The sequence below is a fragment of the Nelumbo lutea genome, chromosome 3 (assembly GCF_056320005.1).
Source record: "Nelumbo lutea isolate HS-2025 chromosome 3, American lotus-T2T, whole genome shotgun sequence".
Taxonomy (NCBI): Eukaryota; Viridiplantae; Streptophyta; class Magnoliopsida; order Proteales; family Nelumbonaceae; genus Nelumbo; species Nelumbo lutea.
The window spans coordinates 34,886,513-34,906,024 of record NC_142686.1 but is presented as its reverse complement, the minus strand read 5'-3'; the positions used below and the strand labels follow the sequence as shown (position 1 = coordinate 34,906,024).

The window sequence follows — 19,512 nt, the reverse complement described above, 5'->3', positions numbered from 1 at the left end:
GCTCTTCAACCATTCTACCTTTTATTGGCCTACAAAAATAGGGAGAATTATGTGGAGATGTGCTCGTGCTGCCTTGACTTGGACTCTTTGGGAAGAAAGGAATCTCAGAATTTTTCAAGATAAGGAAAGGAACAACCAAGATTTGAAAGACTGTATATTAAACATGGCAATACATTTGGCTGAAGACCTTGGAAATCTTTCGTCAATTCTTCTTTAATGACATTTGGAGAAATTGGTTAGCAGTAGCAAGGTGCTCACCTTTAAAGGTCGAATCAATTACAAGCTGGTCTCCTCTATCCGAAGGCTCAATTAAGTTGAACTTTGATGGAAGCAGCATGGGTAATCCAGGATTATCCGGAATGAGGGGTGCTTTGAGAAATGAGAAGGGAGAGATTTTGTTGCTCTTCTCAGGTCCTTGGGAATTGGGAATTCCATCAGGGCAGAATTTTTAGCTACTGTACAAGGGGTCCAATTTGCAAACCAGCTGAGGGTACAACAAATAATAATCGAGGGGGATTCCAAAGTGGTGGTGGGTTGGTTGAAAAATTCTGAAGAGGCTATGTGGCAATACAAGAATGAAATGAAGAAATTTAGTTGGTTGACAAGGAATATGTTGGTCACTGTACAGTGGGTGGGGAGATCAGCAAATACCTTGTCAGATATGTTAGCTAAACAAGGGGTAAATAGGGAAGAATTATTTTGGGCTTAGTTGTGATTCTTGTTTTTCTTTCCTAGTTTACTTGTAAGTTTCAAGGAGGGGCTGCAACTCACGCCTCTCACTGGGATGATGTATGAACTCACTCTAATTTGCTTCTGAATCAATAAACTTACTATTATTCATAAAAAAAAAGGTATTGACATATAGGTTGCTTGCACATGTATGTCCCCATGTACAATACCTTAATGTACAGGTACAGGGGTTCTCACATAACCTTTTGACATACATATGGATATGGTTTAAATATACTAAAGTTCTTTACCTTTCAAAAAAAGGTGTTAGGGTTGGTGTTTGCCCCCTGATGCTTATAGGTTACACGTTTTTAACTTATGTGGCTCTATTACTCGTATCTGGAACTATTTTGTGATTAAATAACAACCTAACAGAAGTATGACTCTAATGTGACAACAGTTTTCTTAAGGGGATACCTCTTCAACCTGTGCAATTGATACTTGTTAGAACAATCCCTCATTAAATTGTTTCTAGGTTTGTAGCATTGTTATCTAGTGGCTTGTGTGCAAGATTGTGGCTCTTAATGTTTTTTATTTTTGGATTGTTTTTAAACCAGATTCTTTAAGCAGTTTGGAGAAGCGATTATTGACTTTTCTGAGACACTAAGGCTGTTACCTGTGTTTGGCATGCTTTCAAAGAATCAATTCTGATGAATTTTGTGATTCTAAGAATATTTTTAAGTTTTGATGTATGAAGGTTGTTTGATCTCGTTCTTTTTTTTGGGGGGGGGTGATAAAAAATCAGTCTCAATACTGATTCTTTGGTGGTAACAATTAGCTGCAGAGATTAATAGTTTTTAGTTCAAAATTGGTTCTTCAAATAGTGATTCTTTGGAACAAAATTTTAACCAACCATGGCCCATAGTTTTCAAGGTGCCAAGGCGAACCTAGGTGACAGGGGGAGTTGTGGTAGAATAAGAATAAGAAGTCTAAAAACAAGGAGAAGGGGCAGAATCCCTGTTCTTATCTTGGAAAAAAAATGAAAGAAAGACCCTCAAAATGATGAAGGAGAAGAAGGGGTGAAATCGTTGTTTTGTCTTAGAAAATAGAAAAAAAGAAAAAACCTAAAGGCTGTGTTTGAATGTGATGTAAAAGCAGAAGTACACCGATGGAGTTGTACACGGATCGGTTTAAAGTTCTGGACCGTTGTAAACTGGAAGGTGTGATTATCGATTTAAATATTTATGTAATTTTTATCTAAGTTGTATTTATATCGATTGTCGATGTAAAAATCGATGTGAGTGGAGTTTTACATCGATTGTCGATATTTAATTAACTACACTCTATCCAAATGCTGACAAATGTGGATAGAGTGTTTAATTGCACTGGTCCGTATTTACACCGCAAACAAACACAGCCTAAAGAAGAGCTGGAGTCCAGTTCTTGTCTTGGAAAAAGGAAAGGAATAATACCTTAAAATGAAGAAGAAGAAGAAGGTGCAGAGCTCTTGTTTTTGTTCCAAAAAATGAAGGAAAAGAAAAGAAATACAAACATAAAATGGAGAAGGGCGGAGCCCCTGTTATTGTTCCCCCCCCCCCCCCCCCCCCCAAAAAAAAAAAAAACAAAGGAGAATAAGAAAAAAATAGAAAACTTAAAATGAAGAGGTCTTCTTCTTCTTTGATCAAGTCTTCAATTCTGATCACTCTAACCTCTAATCCTTCAAGTTTTCAAACTTCGGTTCTGTATGAGTCAAATACTCAAACCCTAACAAAATAATAAGCTACCAAAAAAAAGATTGGTTTATAAAGTAATAAAAATAATGATATGGTGTATCACTGCATATTCTAATATCACAAAGTAAAAAAAACTAAAAATATAAAACAATCTAAAGATATTGTAAATTTTCATATGTAATAGGTTGGTGATTGGGTGAGGTGAGCACCAAAAAGCACCAGGTCGCCTAGGTGTGGCCTTGACAACTATGCCATAGCCTAAGTAAATTGAAGGATGGATTTTGGGGCATCCTAGATTTTTTGATTGGAGATGTTAAAACAGATTAAGAACAAAGTAATGCAGATACTGTATGTACAAGATTTTTGTGTTACATTTTCTTGTTGAACAAGTGCAACTTACTCTGATCTAGATTTCTATTTTTCTTCTTCTTTTTCTTTTCCTGTGCAGTGCATTTGTTGCTCCTGCTGATATTCAGGCATTTACTAATGAAGCAAAGAGTAAGTTGTCAGCTCGATGTCAAGGCAAGACTGTTAAAGATTTTGCCCGTGCTGTGAAGGAGATCTGTGAAGCTTTTGAAGAATTACAGCAAAAGAAAGCAGGTGGTTCTGGTGCAGATACTGATAAGACTGCCCTTGACTCTGTTGCTTCTTCTATTGATGGTGGAGTGGCTGAATTAAATGATCAGATTCAGACAGACATTCATAATCAAATCTCTGGTGGTGAGGCTTCAGCTGATGATGATCAATATGGATTGGAACAGTGCTCACATAGAGGGGATGAGACTGAGAAGAAGGATATAAAACCTAGTATTTCATGTAACAAAGAACCTAGCTTATCTCCAGTTTTATCTATTAAGAGAAGGGACAAAACATCCAATGGTGCACACATTCCAAAGAAAGAGGCACCGCCAACATCTAAGCCAGATGATCCTTACCCACTTAAAGAAGAATCTGGTAAGGTAGAGACTCATTCGAAAGGTTCAAGTTCTAGTAGAAGCAGTCATCTCCTCAACCAAGGAGACTCCCTTAATTGCCTGGTTGATGATAATGATGGTTTGCCATGTTTAGATGGTTCAGTTTCTGCCAAACAGTCCACTGGTGGACAGAAGGCGAAAAAAGTCGTTTCTGTATTAAAACGAAGACGAGATGGTGCAGTGGATGTGCGCAAAAGGATGAATCCAGCTCTAAAATCATTGAAGCGTGATAATCCTGATAGTCATCTTGATCTCCCCGAATCTGGAGAACATTTGAAAGATGGAGTTCAAAGCAAAAGTTCTCCATGTGACAATAAAAAGGAATCATCTCTGGATACTTTCAAGTCAGATTCTGATATCAGCAATAAAAAGAAAGCCAAAGGATTGCCAAGAGTTAATAAACATCTCATGGGAGGGGATAAGCCACTTGGACTTCATGACAGTTGCAAGGGTACCTTGAATGGTTCTGAGGGGCAGGGCAAGGATGAACTCTTGTCATTGGGAGACCATAGGAAAAAGAGGAGCCATCTTGGTCATAGTAGGCATAAGTTGCCTCCTGGTGAAGATTCTGATCCTACCAAAAGAATAAAGCATGTAGATGTTAGTGGTAGCACAACTAAGAAATCACTTTTCAAAAGGAGTGAATCTCCAGGTTCTGCTGTTGTTGGTGACACGGGAGATAAACGTGGGGAGACCAAAACATTTACATCATTTCTCAAGGAAGAAAATCATCTTCCATTAAGTTCTGAAACATTCAGTGTTCAGATAACCTTACCTGGTGATGAAGATATTCTACCCCCAACAAAGCGCCGCCGTCGGGCATTGGAGGCAATGTCTGACTGTGCTACTGAAACTGCTGGAGACATATCAGATAAACGACCTGATCCCCTTAAGAATGATATGTCTAGTTCTGATTATGATAGTTCTCCTGTTATCCAGGTTCACTCGAAACGGAGATCAGTTTGCCAATTTGATGATAAGGAGGAAGAAGAAATAAAAAGCCCACTTCAAGGTGAATTCACCAATAATTTGAATGGACCTTCATGTGCGCCAGATTCTATTGATGACATTGACACACGTAATGCAAGTTTCAATAATTCTCAAGCAAATAATTTGGGAGATTCTAAAATTGATTTTGATTCATCCCAAGTTGAGGATGGCCTTTCTAAGGTTGGTGAATCATACAGCAAACTTCCAACTGAACCTTCATTACCTCACCTGGATAAGGCAATGGCTGCTGATGAATATTGTAGTCCCCAGAAACTAGATTCCCAAAAATTCCACTCGAGGGAGGGCAAGCTGATCTTGGTTTCACCCAAAGACTCCCCTGGTCTAGCTACAGCAGCTAAGCAAGAAGAGCAAAAAGCCACCAAGCCCCAGGGTAAAGCATGCTCGTCTACAGGTCGAAGGGTTCAGTCTGGGTCTTCTAAAGCCTCTGTTTCAGCTTCTGATGCTTTAAATCGTCTTTCTAATCAAATGACAAGCCAAAAGAACAAGTTAACAGTTGCAGCAGAGAAGTCAAAAGCTACTTTGAAAACTAATTTACAGATGAATGACTCTGCTGTTTCAGCAGAGCAATCTTTGGATAATGGTTCTCTGCCTAAAGAGCAGTACGTATGGCATTTTCTACTGTTCATGTGATAATCCATTTTATTTTTTTCTGTACATTCTCATCTACTTAATTGCATTATTGTTCTGTTAGCTGCAGATTGGAAATTGCTGGTGACAAGTCTGTTAGTTCATTGATAGATTCCAAGTTTTCTGAATCTTTTACGTCTATGAAGCATCTTATAGCAGCTGCTCAGGCAAAAAGAAGACAAGCTCAACCGCTGTCTCTTTCTCATGAAAGTCTTATCCCGCCTTTTATTTCCAGTACTTCTATTACTCATGGTAGGAGTCCTAGCCCTGCTGCAGTTCAGCCTTTTATGTCTGGTACTAGCCATATTGTGCAACAGGATGCAAGGGGATTATATTCTCGCACATCTTTACCTTCTCCTTCTGCTCATTCTCATCCAGTTGCGTCACAACATCAACTTGATTCTGAAGAATATGACAATGTAAGAGTTAGCTCTGGACACCGTGCACCTGGGGGGTCTTTGAGTGGTGGCACAGAAGCAGCTGTTGCACGTGATGCTTTTGAAGGAATGATTGAGACATTGTCAAGGACAAAAGAAAGTATTGGGCGTGCAACCCGTCTTGCCATTGACTGTGCCAAGTATGGCATTGCTAGTGAGGTTGGTGATTGTTAGTAACAACAACTACAGTTAGTTTATTGTTATTATTTTATTATTGATGCATTGTCTTTGATAATTGAAAAGTTATTTTGTTACAAAAATATAAGGAAGTTACAAGCACCCCAAAGAGAAGTACGAGATGCGACATCTCTTGAAAATATAAGAAAGTGTATGAAACCCACAATACACTATAATCAAAGCATTACAAGGTTGCCCAATACAGATGTTCCCCCAAAACTCCTTGTTTGGCAAGACAATCAGCCATAGCATTTGCTGACCTGCTCACCTAATGTGAGCTAACAATCATGTTACTTGTTAACCAGCTTGCCTTCTTTAGGAAATCCTTGTAGCACTAAATTACTCAACCCTGATTGAGTCTCCTATTCCCACTGGACCAAAGTATAAGGCTAAGATGTTGCTATCCTTATCTCTCAAAACCCTTCTATGCCTGAGGGGCCAGGGTTTCCTTGACTACTTTAATCAAAATTCAGTTCATTCCAATCTTCAGGTGGTGGAGTCCAATCTACAGTGACCTTTTCTTTTCTGGAGGGGCTAGTTGCCACTCTGATCAATTCCTCCAAAAGTCATCAAAGGAAACATAGTGGGAAGAATCCAAAATTACTCAGCCAGTTAATTGCCCTTGTTAGGATACACTCCTTGACAGGTAGGAGACTTCGTTTCTTTTCTTGAAAGATTCTTGCATTTCTTTCTTCCCAAATTGTCCAAAGTGAAGCAACTCTAATACATTTCCACATGATCCTCTCTCTTTTTGTGGGTCATACAAAGGCTAGCAGGTCAAAAAGTAGACTTACATCTGAAGGTTGGTTCCACTTGCATCTAAACAAGGCAAAAATCCAATCCCAAATAGCTATAACAAAGGAGCAGGAAATTAGTAAGTGGAAGCAATCCTCACTATTTAGCTTTGTAAAGAACACACCAGTTAGGGAATAAGCACATACGAGGGTTTTTCTTCTGCAAACAGTCTAAAGTATTGATCTTTCCATGAAACATTTCCAGTAGACGAAAGTAATTTTAGGGGGAATAGGCCTAGTCCAAAACTCCTTAACTGGAAAGACAACTTGAATAGAGGAAGAACAAAGGGCCTTAAAGGAGGAAGCACAAGTAAATAAGCCTTTGGGGTGGGGAGACCAAATCCTCTTGTCTAGCTTTAGAGGATCTAAATAGACACTATCTAGGACATGAAAAGGGGGAAGGAAGAAAGTGGGAGACAGCCTAATGCTTAAACAAGGAGATGGAGTATAGTGAAGGGAAAAGGTCCTTGAGAGCTGAATTACCCACCCAAAAGAAAACAAGTTCCCTAAACAAGCACCATTTTTTTTTTTGATCAATAACAGAACCCTAAACAAGCATCATACTTGACGAAGTTATGAAAATGGGGACTGATACTATGAATTGCTTTTCAAGTAGTAGTCAAAGTAGCCCGACGAGAAACACCAACATCCCAACCGTTCTCCAAACAGCTATGAATACTAGCTATCACCTCATGCCACAACCTCTCTCTTTCTAAGGGCCATCTTCACAACCACTTACCTAAACAAAGTTACATTTTTTAGAACCAAGTTCCCTATCCCCAACCCACCTTCTTATTTACTAATCTCCCACCTTATCAAGTGGTCATTTTTCTCTTTCCTAGGCTCTCAAAGGAAACCCCTCATTAATTTCTCCATTTTTTTCGCCTTCCTGGATATCTTAAAGACAACATTATACTGACAAGCTAGTTAGAGTGCTTTACGCAAAGTTACTTTACCTCCTAGAGAGATCTAACTCTTTTTCCAAGCCGCTAGGCTCTTTCAAAATTTTTCTAGGATTGGAGTTCAAAAACAACTTTCTTTCGGGTTATCCCCTAGAGGAAGCTGAAGAGAAGACATGGGCCAAGAAGTGACATAACAACTTAAGCACTTTGCCACCGACTTAATAACACCTTCATCCAAGTTTATCCCTACCACATAATTCTTGTCCAGGTTTATTTTCAAGTTAGAGACCCTTTCAAGATAACTTATTAATACTTTAAGATTCCTTACTTTTCTTAGGTAACCCTCACTAAAAATATTAATATTATCAGCAAATTGATGATGGGTCACTGAGACTCTGTTTCTTCCTATCCCCTAGCCTCCGATTGCTTCTCCCTATCAACCTTTAAGAGTAGCCTACTGAAAACATTTGCTATTAGGGTAAAGAGAAAGGGGAAAAGGGGATCGCCCTGCCTTAATCCTCTAGAAGTTGGAAAGAAATCCTTAACCACAACGTTTAACAGAATTGAAAGGTGAGAAGAACTGATAGAACCCTTCATCCAATTACACTACTTGTCACCAAGACCACAGTTCCTTAGGGCCTCAAGCAGGAAGCTCCAATCCACTAAGTCATAAGCCTTTTCTAAATCCAATTTACAAACAACACCTTGCTGGCCTGATCTGTTCATTTCCTCCACACATTCATTGACTATTAGTATTTGATCAGATATTTGTCTCCCTTGCACAAAGGCCCCTTGAGCTTGGCTTATTAAATTGGCAGTATTGCTTTAAGCCTCAAAGACAAAACCTTAGCCAAGATACTCGTCAGTAGGCTAATTGGCTTTAAATCCTTAGGGTGTCTCACATCTATCTTTTCAGGAAGTAGGGCTAGGAAGGTGGCATTGGCTCCCGGTCTCACTAAATGTCTATCTGCAAACTCCCTAATGACCCCAAGTAAATCTCTCTTCACCACAACCCAATAGTCCTGATAAAAATCCATGTAAAACCATCCAGACTAGGGGCTTTTGATCTATCCATTAGGAGCACTGCTTGTCTTATCTCCTCTTCCTCAAAATCCCTCTCCAACCACTTACATTTTCCTCACATAACCTTGGCTGATCGACTCCTTCCACCCTACACCTATTATTCAAAGGCTTTCTCAACAGAGACTTAAAATGATCCACAAATCTCCCTGCTATTTCTTCTTGATTTGTTACCTCTTTCACCATCAAATTCCAATTTTGCCACAAAGTTCGTCCTCTTCCTTCCATTAGTTGAGGCATGCAAGTACCTAATATTCCCATCCCCTTCCTTTATCCATTTATGTCTAAACTTTTGCTTCTAGGAGATCTCTCTTCTTTCGAAAGAATTTCTTCCAAATCCATCTTGAGTTTTCTTCTTATCCCTCTTCCTTGTTTGTCCAAAGTCCCTTGGCATTTTTTATGATCGAGCTCCTCAATTGTGGATAGAAATGAAGCCTTTTGTTCCTCTTGTCTTCCAAAGTGATCCTTATTCCACTCTTTTATCTTGGATCTAAGTCTTTTTATCTTTTTATGAAATTTAACTCCCTACCACTTAACCCCTCTTAAGTCTTCATTCCACCACTCCTCAACACTCTGCACAAAGTTAGGGTGATTTGACCACATGTTTTCAAATCTATAAGTGTGAGGTCCAGATCCTAAGATTTCCGAGCCTAACATGATAGGGCAATAATCAAATGTTATTATAGGTAGAGCCCTAGCTATCAAATCTGTCGAATGGTTTTCCCACCCTTCATTGCAAAGAAATCTGTCTAGTTTAGAGCAAAATGAGTTTTCCTGAAAGTTGGACCAAGTGTAGTTGGCTTGCAGTAGGGTAGGGAAATCTCTTTTAACCCGCAAGTATTAATGAAATCATTGAATTTTTTCATTCTCGTCGTGACCACACCTCAAGGGTTATTGGACTCATTGCAAAATCTGATAACATTGAAATCTCCCCTAGACACCAAAGGCCATCCCATAATCCATTGAGTCCATACAATTCCTCCCACAATTCATTTTTCTCTTTACAATTATTTGGCATGTACACATTAGTTAAGACCCACATACCATCATCCAAATTTTGAAATTTCAAAGACACAGAAAACCTCGCTGAGTTATTTGGCCTGTACACATTAGTTAAGACCCACATTCCTTCAGAAGCTCCCCAAGAAGGAGTCAAGGTCCAATTCACTCTAGATTTCCACACACTTTTTACCCATCTCTTGTCTAACTATGCTAACTTAGTTTCCTACAACAACACTAGGTCAGATCTCTCTGTCCTCGGGAGGTCCTTATTCACCCTTATTTTCCTTGCACTCCCTAATCCTCTCACATTCCAACTAATAATTTTCATTCAACCACAAACTAACAATTAGATCTGTTCATGGGCCGGGCCGGGCTGGGCTCAGGAGGTCCTTTTTCACCCTTATTTTCCTTGCACTCTCTAATCATCTCACATTCCAACTAATAATCCTTGTTCCACCACACACTGACAATTATACCTGTACATGGGCCGGGCCGGGTCGGGTTTGGGCTAGGCTTTGTCTCTGTATTAATAGAATATACCCAGGCTTCAACCCGAGCCTAGCTTGACCCTTATCTAAAGCTCGAAGCCCGGGCTCGAGCCCGAGCAAAAAATTGGAAAAAGATTTTTTTCCTTTTTATTCAATAAAAAACTATTTTATTTATATTAAAAGACCTCAAAACCTAAAAAATAATGAACAATCTCACTATTACTTGAAAAAGATAAGAATAATAAAGAAAATATATTATATATTTTTATTATATAAATACATTATCAAGTTGGGCTTGGGCTGGGCTTTTTTGAGAAAGATCGAGCCCACGGGCCTGATATCTTGTCCAAGCCTGAATTAGATCGGGCCGGGCCGAGCTGGCCTGCTGGGCTACTCGGCCCATGAACAGGTCTACTGACAATAGACCCCTCTTTAAACCCGAGGCTTCCTTAATAAGGAACCTTCCTCCTCTTCCCTCTGCCACTGAATTCAATGTATCCCTCAATATCAGAAATTAGCCTCTTTTTCTCCTACACCAGTCTGTTCTTTCCCAACATGAGGGTTTGTGGGCAAGGCTGTCCTCTCCTAGCTGGGGTTTCCTCCTCTCCCCTCACCAGTCTTTTTAGGTGACTCTACTTCCTCTTTCTACTTCTTATACTCTTTCGAAAGGCACAGATTTGGTTCCAAATTGCTTCTAATTCCTCCTCTTTTTTTTTGGAGAAAATTTAACCAGATTTTATTAAGAAAAAGAGAGGGAACAAGGGGAGATATACAGAGCAGGGGAAGAACCCCTACTAGTTACTTTGGAGGAAGCTTGTCGTTATACGATTGCTCCAAGTAAACACCAAATTTAGCTAGGCCATCTGCAGTATGATTCTGTTCCCTAGGAATCCAAACTATGTTAACATTCAAGCAATTCAAAGAATCCCAACCCCCTGTCAGATAATGATTCAGTCTCCAAGGACCCCCGTCTTTGTCTCTCAACCATTTTATCGTATTTGCTGAATCTCCCTCAATAATCAAATTCTGAATTCCCATATTTTTTATTATCCTGATTCCGGTGAGAGTGGCCATCACTTCAGCCTTTATGGAGTCAGCCAAACCAATTGAGCCACTAAAAGTCCAGCATATATTATTATTGCCCCTTTCGTCCCTTACTATACCTCCAATACTAGCAGAACCAGGGTTGTCTAAGGCACAGCCGTCAAAGTTATGGGTAATCACCCCTTCACAGAAGAGTACGGGGTGTCTCAAGACTATTTGCTGGGGATGAGGGAAAAACAGAAAGGGGTAAACATCTCTATTAATATCATTGACTGAAATTCCTTTGAACAGATCTGACTTCATCGTCCAGAGATTGCAAAGGTAAGTAGTATCTGAGATTAATTCCTCCAGGGTTCTACTTTTATTATCGAAGAGGCGATTGTTTCTTTCTTCGCAAACACCTCACAACACTGCATGAAGCACTGGTTGCCAAAAAACTTTACCCCTTTTACTTAAACCTGTTCCTTGCCATTGGTGCAATATGTCCATAATGTGTTTTGGGAAAGCCCAGCTATAACCTGCCATTTTCAAGAAGTGGGACCATATCCTTTGGGTAAACCTGCAGTGAAGAAAGATGTGATCTGCAGATTCACCCTTGCTGAGGCATATAATACAAACATGGGGAGAAATGAAGCCTCTACCCAAGAGTTTTTTCTGAAGGAGATCGCAAGTATTAACTTTCTGGAGACAAGCTTCCCAAACAAAGAAGCAAATTCTCGTAGGTATGTGGCTAAACCAGATTTTCTTATATGGAAAAGTTCCTCAGCGATTAAAACCCTGAACATAGACTTAAAAGAGAATTCGCCATTTGGGTGTAAGGTCCAGATTCGGGTGTCAGAATAAGAGGGGGAGATGTATGCTTCTTCGAGGGTCTGAATTAGGGGTATTAGATTAGAAATCTCCGAGTCCTTAAGGGGTCTTCTGAGGTGGAGGTTTAAGGAGTTCTCGGCAGTTTGGTTTGGAAGGTAGGAAGAAATAGTGGCTTCTTGGTCGAGGGATAGGTTAAAAAACCTAGGGAAAGAGGCATCTAGGGTGGAGTCTCCCCACCAATGATCTTTCCAGAATTTAATTTTAGAACCATATCCCACTTTATACCTTATAAAAGGAAAGAAAGAAGTATGAATGGAACAGATACCTTTCCAGGGATTTGTGGACTTTATCCTGTTCAAATGGAGATTGCAATCCCACCCATTTGCATTTAGGCCGTATTGCTTGAGATGACAGCTGTCCAAAGAGCATTGGGTTCTTTTGGAAATCTCCAAAGCCAATTGCCTAGAAGAGCAGAATTTTTCTCTTTAAGCTGTCCAATACCCAATCCACCTTCTTCTTTAGGTCTGCATACTTGTTTCCAGCTGACTAAATGGCTTCTCTTTTTTCCCCACCACCTTCCCAAAGAAAGTTCCTTTGGAGCTTCTCAATCTGATTTCTCACCTGTAACAGATACTCCAGCATCCTACTCACGGCACCTAACTCGCACCTCCCTTCCTGCTCTGGTCTGTCCAACTAGGATGCTGGAGTATCTGTTACAGAAACAGAACACACATCAGTAGACAAAACGGAAAGGACAAAGTTACTTGATTGATTGGGAGCCAAGGGAACTGTCTCAGGACCAAGAGTGTCAATGATCAAGTTCAAGTCTACACCTATTCTCTGTGCTTGAGTTTTCTGTAGAGGGTTATTATTTTTGTTTGCTAATGAGATTGTATTAATTGGTCAATCTGGGCTAGGTTTCAATTAAATGCAAAATTGGCTCTATTGGAACTTGGAAGTGCTCTAGAAACAAGAGGTTTCATGATAGATATCTCAATTTGACCTCATTTGTTTCCTTGGTTTTATAAGTCATAACGGGGAGGAGATTGATGAGGATGTTGATGGAATTAGATTGAGAATGGTAAAACGTAGGGGGGGGGGCACTTTTGGAGTCCTATGTGATAGAAGAACATCACTTAGGCTAAATGTGTAATTTTATAAAATGGCTGTAAGGACAACATTGTTGTATGGCGCAGAGTCTTGGGAAGTCAGGAAACAGCATGTCTAAAAATTTAATGTAGAAGAAACATAATTTTGAGCTGATAAAAAAATGGTGAAATGGATAAGTGGGAAAACTAGAATGCATAGTACTTCTTGGAGGGTGTACTAAAATGCATAGTTGTCAAGGCGACGACGCCTAGGCAATAAGGTAAGACACCAAATAATATTTTTATATTTTTATTTTATGTTGTTAATAGTAGTACAATATATATATATATATATTTATATCATTAGACTAAATTATGCATATTGTGGGTTTATAGTATAAATATTATTATTTTTATATCAGTTTCTTTTTATTATTTTAATTTGTTTGGGTTCTATTGAGACGCAAGTCAATGGCATGGTCTTGAACCCTTTAGGACTTCAAAATCTCAATAAGTAAGCAATAACTTGAAGATATTATCCAATTGACACACAAGAATAATCAATACTTCTTTTCATTATCATCTTCTTCTTCCAAGGACCAAAACAAGAGCTCAGCTTTTTTGTTATGTATGTTTTCTTTCCTTTATTATTTTTTTTTCTCATACATATGTTGGTTTTCTATCTTTTCATATGGGGTTTATCCTTATTTCAAGAGGACTATGGTTATTATTAGTGTTGAAGATTACTGCTTATTACTATGAAACCTAGGGAACTACCCTAGGATTTATATTTTTTTATTAAAAAAAAAACTCATCGCCTAGGCAACTAGACGACAAGATGCTCTGCTATTTCCTAGCTTTAGCTTGGCACCTTGAGAACTATGCTAAAATGGGTTGGTCACATTCATAGAAGACCTTGTATTGCACCAATAAGGAGTGGTATATTTCAAGTTGAATAGTTCAGAAATGCTACGAGCAGACCATGAAGGGCATTGGTTCAATTCGTGAGAAATGATCTGTGTACCCATGATTTAATGATGGATATAAAGGCCATTACACAGTGTAGTTTCCAGCTATCTGTGGTCTTGGGAGGGGTAGACTGGATACAGCCCTAACAATTGCCTTTTCCCTTGCATAAAATGGCTGCCCTCAGACTTGAACCCTATCAGGTATGGTTTGGAGTTTAGGTTTCAGGGAGAATTAATGATCAAAAGATTCAAACCCAGGGCACATGCGGCCAAGGTTTTCTCGCATTTGAAGGATGGGCTTTGTGGGGTGGGGCCAGGTAATAAATTCAAAAGATTATGTAAATGGATAAGGGTGAAAGTTAATGATGATCACAACAAAGAGAAAATGGATTCTTTATAGTTTCAACAAGATACATCAAGATACTCCTGCGATTGGGGAAGTGGATCTTGCTTAAAGACAAACAGTTGAATCAGATAGACTGAAAGAAAGAGTTTGGATAAGGAGGATGAAGGCTTGGAGTGTTGAGTTAGAAAGATTATGGGTCTCTTTTTTCTAGGTAGGAAGAATGTGCTAGGAAAACCTTCATGGAGTTGGAGAGGAGTAAGGAAGGTTAGGGTTGCTGAGCTCAGTGGTAGAGATCGATGGAAGAGAATAGGTTTTATTAAAGTAGGGGGAGAAGAGGGATGCAATGTATTAGTATGGGCCTGCTGGATGGTTTGGTTAAAATAGGATTTGCTATGTTTCTTGAGGTGGAAGCCTGGAAAAGCAAAGTGCCATTGTTTGGTGTTGGCCTGAATGAGTAGGTGAAGAAGCTTAAGAAAAGCAACAAGAGGGTTGCAGGAGAGTAAAATCAAGGTGTTAGAGTTTGTTTGATTTGATTTTTGGAGTGTTGCGGTTTCTTGTGGTTGGTTTGTCTTTCTTTGAGGGTCATTGTTTTTACCTTATTCGTTCCAATTTTATCGGATGTCTCTGAAGAGACTTGTTTTTACCTTGTTGTGGGGATTGTGTTGCAGTGTTGCTGGGTGTTGGATTTTCAGTTATTTTGAAATGCAGGGTTTTTTGTCCCCGAGGTGATTTCTTATCACCTTCTTGTATTCGTTTTTCTTTTAATAAAAAAATTATTTTACCTTACCAAAACATATTACTTGCTGTATTGCAAGAGTTGCTGTTTGGGGAGGTTTTATTCAGATGTTTTGGGTGTGGACAGGTTATTTTGGTTGGTTTTGTTTATTGTTGTCTTTTTTGGGTGATTCCTCACCACCTGGTGTTGTATCTTGTATACTTGTATTTTGTCTTTGTGGTATTAATATATTTTCTTTATTTATCTTCTAAATAAAATTCTTGCAGAACACATCAGACTTATGAGATATTGTTCTCATTGGCTAGATAACTCAATAATCTGTCAAATGACGCAAAAATCATGCACAGCAGATTAGTGCTGACTCCTGAAAAGTTGGCTGTAAGAAAAGTACCATGATTTTCTTTTACTTTTAAAAATTCTAAGAGCTCTCAAAAACAAACACTTGAACTTAACTCTCTAAGATGATTCACCTTATTACTAGGACACTAACAAACTTAAAACAATAACTCTTAAAACACACTAATTACCAATAACCCAGAAACTACTTAACTGCCACTGGTGTAAGAATTTGAAAAAACATGGTTTCTTCCCCTTTTTCCATGTCTTTATCAATATGTCACTGATACTTTGATGGTTCATTTGCTTCTGTTCTCATTTGCCAAGAGTCACTAGGTGCACAATTTGACATAATTATAATCCTCCTTTATGCTGATTATGCTTGGGAAAGGAAATTGTTCTTTGTTTTTTCATGGACAGAAGAAACTTTATCGATTATGGGATAAAAGCAAAGTAATTTTTTTATATTGTAATAAGTATATGTTAAAAATTAGGATACTATCACCTCTGTTGGTTATTAAGTTTTGAGTTGCTTCTTTTTGCAGGTTGTGGAACTTCTCATTCAAAAGTTGGAGAATGAGCCTAGTTTTCACCGTAGAGTGGACCTCTTCTTTCTTGTGGATTCTATCACACAATGCTCACATAGTCAGAAAGGTAGATGTATTTGCACAGTGTGAGAGAACTGTCTGCATGCATTTTTGCTTGGCCAACATGAATCTGGCCTAGTAGATGTCTTTAAGTTAAATTGGTCTGACTTCTTCTATGATCTTGGATTAAGTTTAGATCAGAGGTTTGAAATGTCAGTTTTATTGGAAATTGTGACTACTTAAAATAAGAAATATCTCAGAAATATAGAGAATTGTGTAGCTTTATTTTAAAAGTTAAATAACATTTTAAATGTTCATCCATAAAAATACTTTTTTGTATTTTTTGATATTATAAAAAGATGCTCTTTTGAATAATATATTAAAAGTGAGAAAAATAATGCTTCTGAAATGAATATTCCATTTCAAGATGGTTTCTTCCTCTACTTAAAATAGATGTAAGGTTATTAGCTATTGATATTTTAGTTATAAATATTAGTTTATTTTGTTTTATTCAGTTATGTATATGTTTCTTGTGCTATTGTATTTTTTATCCTTTCATAAAACTTTAAATATTAAAATATTGAGTATATTTTGTTAAAATATATAATTAAAATGTTAAAAAACACCTATTAAAATAAAAGATTTCAAAAAGGAAAAATCCTTTATAATTATAAACTTAAAGAAGTATCTTCTGTCTTTGGAACTGGCTCCTCTTTCTTCAAGGAACTGGCTCATTCCCCTCCTGTCTTGGGAATCCCTTTTCCAGTTTTGAAAGTCTGGGGTAGATCAATTCCTCGCAGAATTAGTGTTTTTTGTTGGGAAGTTTTCCTTGAAAAGTGTAACACTTGCGACTTACTTCAAAGAAAAAGGCCTAATTGGTGTTTATCCCCACACTGGTGCATCCTTTGTAAGAAGAATGGTGAGACTTGCTATCACTTGTTGGTTTCTTGCCCATTTGTTTCAGAAATTTGGTGTTGGTTTTTCTCTCTTTTTGGTGGCAGGTGGACCCCTCCCCCAAATGTTCAAAGCCTATTTCATTCTACTACTGTTAGGGGGCTGAAGAGGAGAGGGAAAATTCTGTTGAGGTGTGTAAGAGCAGCTGTATGTTGGACAGTCTGAAAGTAATCAACGGACCTTTCATGGGAAAGAAAGAAATAAGGGTGCAATCATTGAACTGATTTCTATAAGAGTGATCCATTGGGTTAAAACTTTGCAAAGTTTTGTAAATTATTCAGAAGGAGACATCATCAGGAAGTGGAAAGAAGTGGCTTGGTCAGCTCCAAGAAAGAATGTATCCCACCCAATTTGGTCCCCCTCCGGGGAAGGAAATCCAGGTCTGTCGGGTATACGGGGAGCCTTCAGAGATGATGAAGGTCGAATTATTGCATTGTATTCTGGTTCTATTGGATAGGGGGACTCTCTTAGAGCTGAAATATTGGCTGTTTGGGAAGGGTTAAAAAGAGCGCAAGAGTTAAATATCAGAAAATTGATAGTGGAAGGTGACTCTAAGTTGGCTATAATTTGGTTGATGAAGGATACTTCTTGTATGTGGAAGTTTCTGAATGAAAAAATGAAAGTTAGACATCTCACCCAAAATATGGAAGTGAAGTTTCAATGGATAAAGAGGTGCACCAACTCCTTGGCAGATTCATTGGCCAAACAAGGGGTGGGAAGAGTTAATTTCTTCTGGGCAACATTGTAATCTGAATTGCTTTAGTGGGAGGGTTAAAGAGAAAAGAATCATATTAGAGCATTTTTTTTTTTGAGAAAAGGTAGGGTATTATAAAAGTCTCTGTTTTTTTTTTTGTTTGTTACAGTATAATTTCAACACAATACGTTACTTCTTTCTCAAAAAAAAACATGCTTCTATATGATAAAATATGCCCAAGTTGCACAGTGGCAGGGTAGCAATTGAACAGACATTGCTTTGTAGTGTTTTCTGTTTTTGTCTGTTGGAGAACGATATTCTTAGGTCTTGCATTGCTGATCAAGAAAAAAAATCCTAGGTCTTGCAGTGGTAGTAACAACTAACCACACCTAAAGCTGTGTTTTGTTTGAAGGAAAAAGTAGGGAAAGGAAGGGAAAGGTGGAAAGGTTTCCCCACTTTTCCCTTCCTTTCCTTACCTTTTCCTTCAAACCAAACATAAACTAAGTGCATGCTCCTTTGAGGGATGCAATTTTAAATTAATGGTACAATTAATTTTGATTATTATTAATAATACAGTTATTGACTATGAGTTTGGTAGGTTTCTATTGGTCAATAAATATTTTATAATATGATAAGAACGATTAAAAGTAAATATATTGAAATAGTGGTGTCTGCACATGTAATTGGTCTAGTTTTGCATTTCAATGAGTAGTACCCTGAATGTATCACATTCTCAGTTAATTTTGCTAAAAAAAGTCCTTGTTTACATCTCTGCTTCCTTTATGTTCTTGGATAGTTCTCTTTGAGTTCCTCCCACAAGCCCTGTTATCAGTTTTTTGTTTAAAATGACTCCAACAGTCCAGCCTTTCAAGAAATATATTACTTGCATATGTTTAATGCCTGGGCTTGTATTAAAATTTAAAAAGTGCTATGGCCAATGACCGATCTGCTTCTTTATTAAGCATCAATTGTTTTTGTGGTTTCTTTTGTTTTTATATTTGCACAGGAATTGCAGGAGCTGCATATATTCCCACAGTGCAAGCTGCACTTCCACGCTTATTGGGTGCTGCTGCTCCTCCAGGAGCTGGTGCTCGTGAAAATCGTCGCCAGTGTCTTAAGGTATAGCCCTACCTACAGTAGAATCTCTTTAATTGGAAGGCTTTTATTAAACTATCTTTTCCCCCCTCTAGGTGCTTCGGCTATGGCTTGAGCGGAAAATTTTGCCTGAATCAGTTCTTCGGCGTTACATGGATGATATTGGTGGCTCAAATGATGATATGGCTGCTGGTGTTTATCTTAGACGTCCATCTCGAGCTGAACGTGCTGTAGATGATCCGATCAGAGAAATGGAAGGGATGCTTGTTGATGAATATGGGAGGTGTGTAATCATCCTCCATTGGTTGCATTTGAAAATTTTGGTTCTCTTCTATAGGATGATAATGGTTAATGAACCCGATACTTACTATTATGAAGCTATGCATAATGCATATATATATATATATTTATATATTCTGTTTATTATTCAACATATAAATGGTAAGTATTGAAGCATTTGGGCTGGGTTTTGTATTTGATCTAGGATACTAAATAATGTAGGTGCTGAAGAGTCAAAATTGGAATTTCTGAGTTTTATGTATTTACGTGTTTGTGGATAGTAGGGTTATTTTTGTCAAATTTGTCAACTTTTTATCTAAGCTTATGCTAAGGTCATCTTCTCTTCCTGCTTTGGGCAGGTTGCTTCTCTGAAGGGTTGTGTGACTGTGGGTCATTAGATAAAATTTCTGATTTCGAATTTTCTGACTGTGTATGGTCTGTAAGATAGCAAGCCTATGAGTTGCATCATGCCCATTTATTTGTAGGTTCATTGTTTTGTTTCATCCTTTGTAATTATGTTTTATCATTGAAGAATCCTTGTTTCCATTTAGCAGCTATTTAATGAATGTGTTATGATTGCACAGAGTTTATACCCTGTATAAAGCGACCTACTCTTATGTTTTTTTTTTCTTCATTATCTTCTATTTGATTATTTGATTTTTTTTTTCATTAACTTACTTT

The 19,512-nt window shown here is 38.1% G+C and overlaps 1 protein-coding gene across 10 annotated transcripts in view; it reads left to right on the top strand.

Annotated features, from left to right (window-relative positions):
• The window catches only part of LOC148864183 (ENHANCER OF AG-4 protein 2-like), a 76,861-nt gene that overhangs the window by 4,462 nt on the left and 52,887 nt on the right, over nucleotides 1-19,512 (top strand). For 6 of the 10 annotated variants that reach the window (XR_016110646.1, XR_016110648.1, XR_016110650.1 and 3 more), the window contains exons 3-7: nucleotides 2,851-4,986; nucleotides 5,079-5,610; nucleotides 15,768-15,876; nucleotides 18,464-18,576; nucleotides 18,648-18,835. Coding sequence is in view for 5 of the 10 variants with exons in the window: in XM_088980679.1 (XP_088836805.1) it covers nucleotides 2,851-4,986; nucleotides 5,079-5,610; nucleotides 15,768-15,876; nucleotides 18,464-18,576; nucleotides 18,648-18,835 (3,078 nt within the window). In the remaining 5 variants the exon portion in view is untranslated. The remainder of the gene's footprint in view (nucleotides 1-2,850; nucleotides 4,987-5,078; nucleotides 5,611-15,767; nucleotides 15,877-18,463; nucleotides 18,577-18,647; nucleotides 18,836-19,512) is intronic. The other 4 variants (XR_016110649.1, XM_088980681.1, XM_088980677.1 and 1 more) reach the window with 2 other exon arrangements.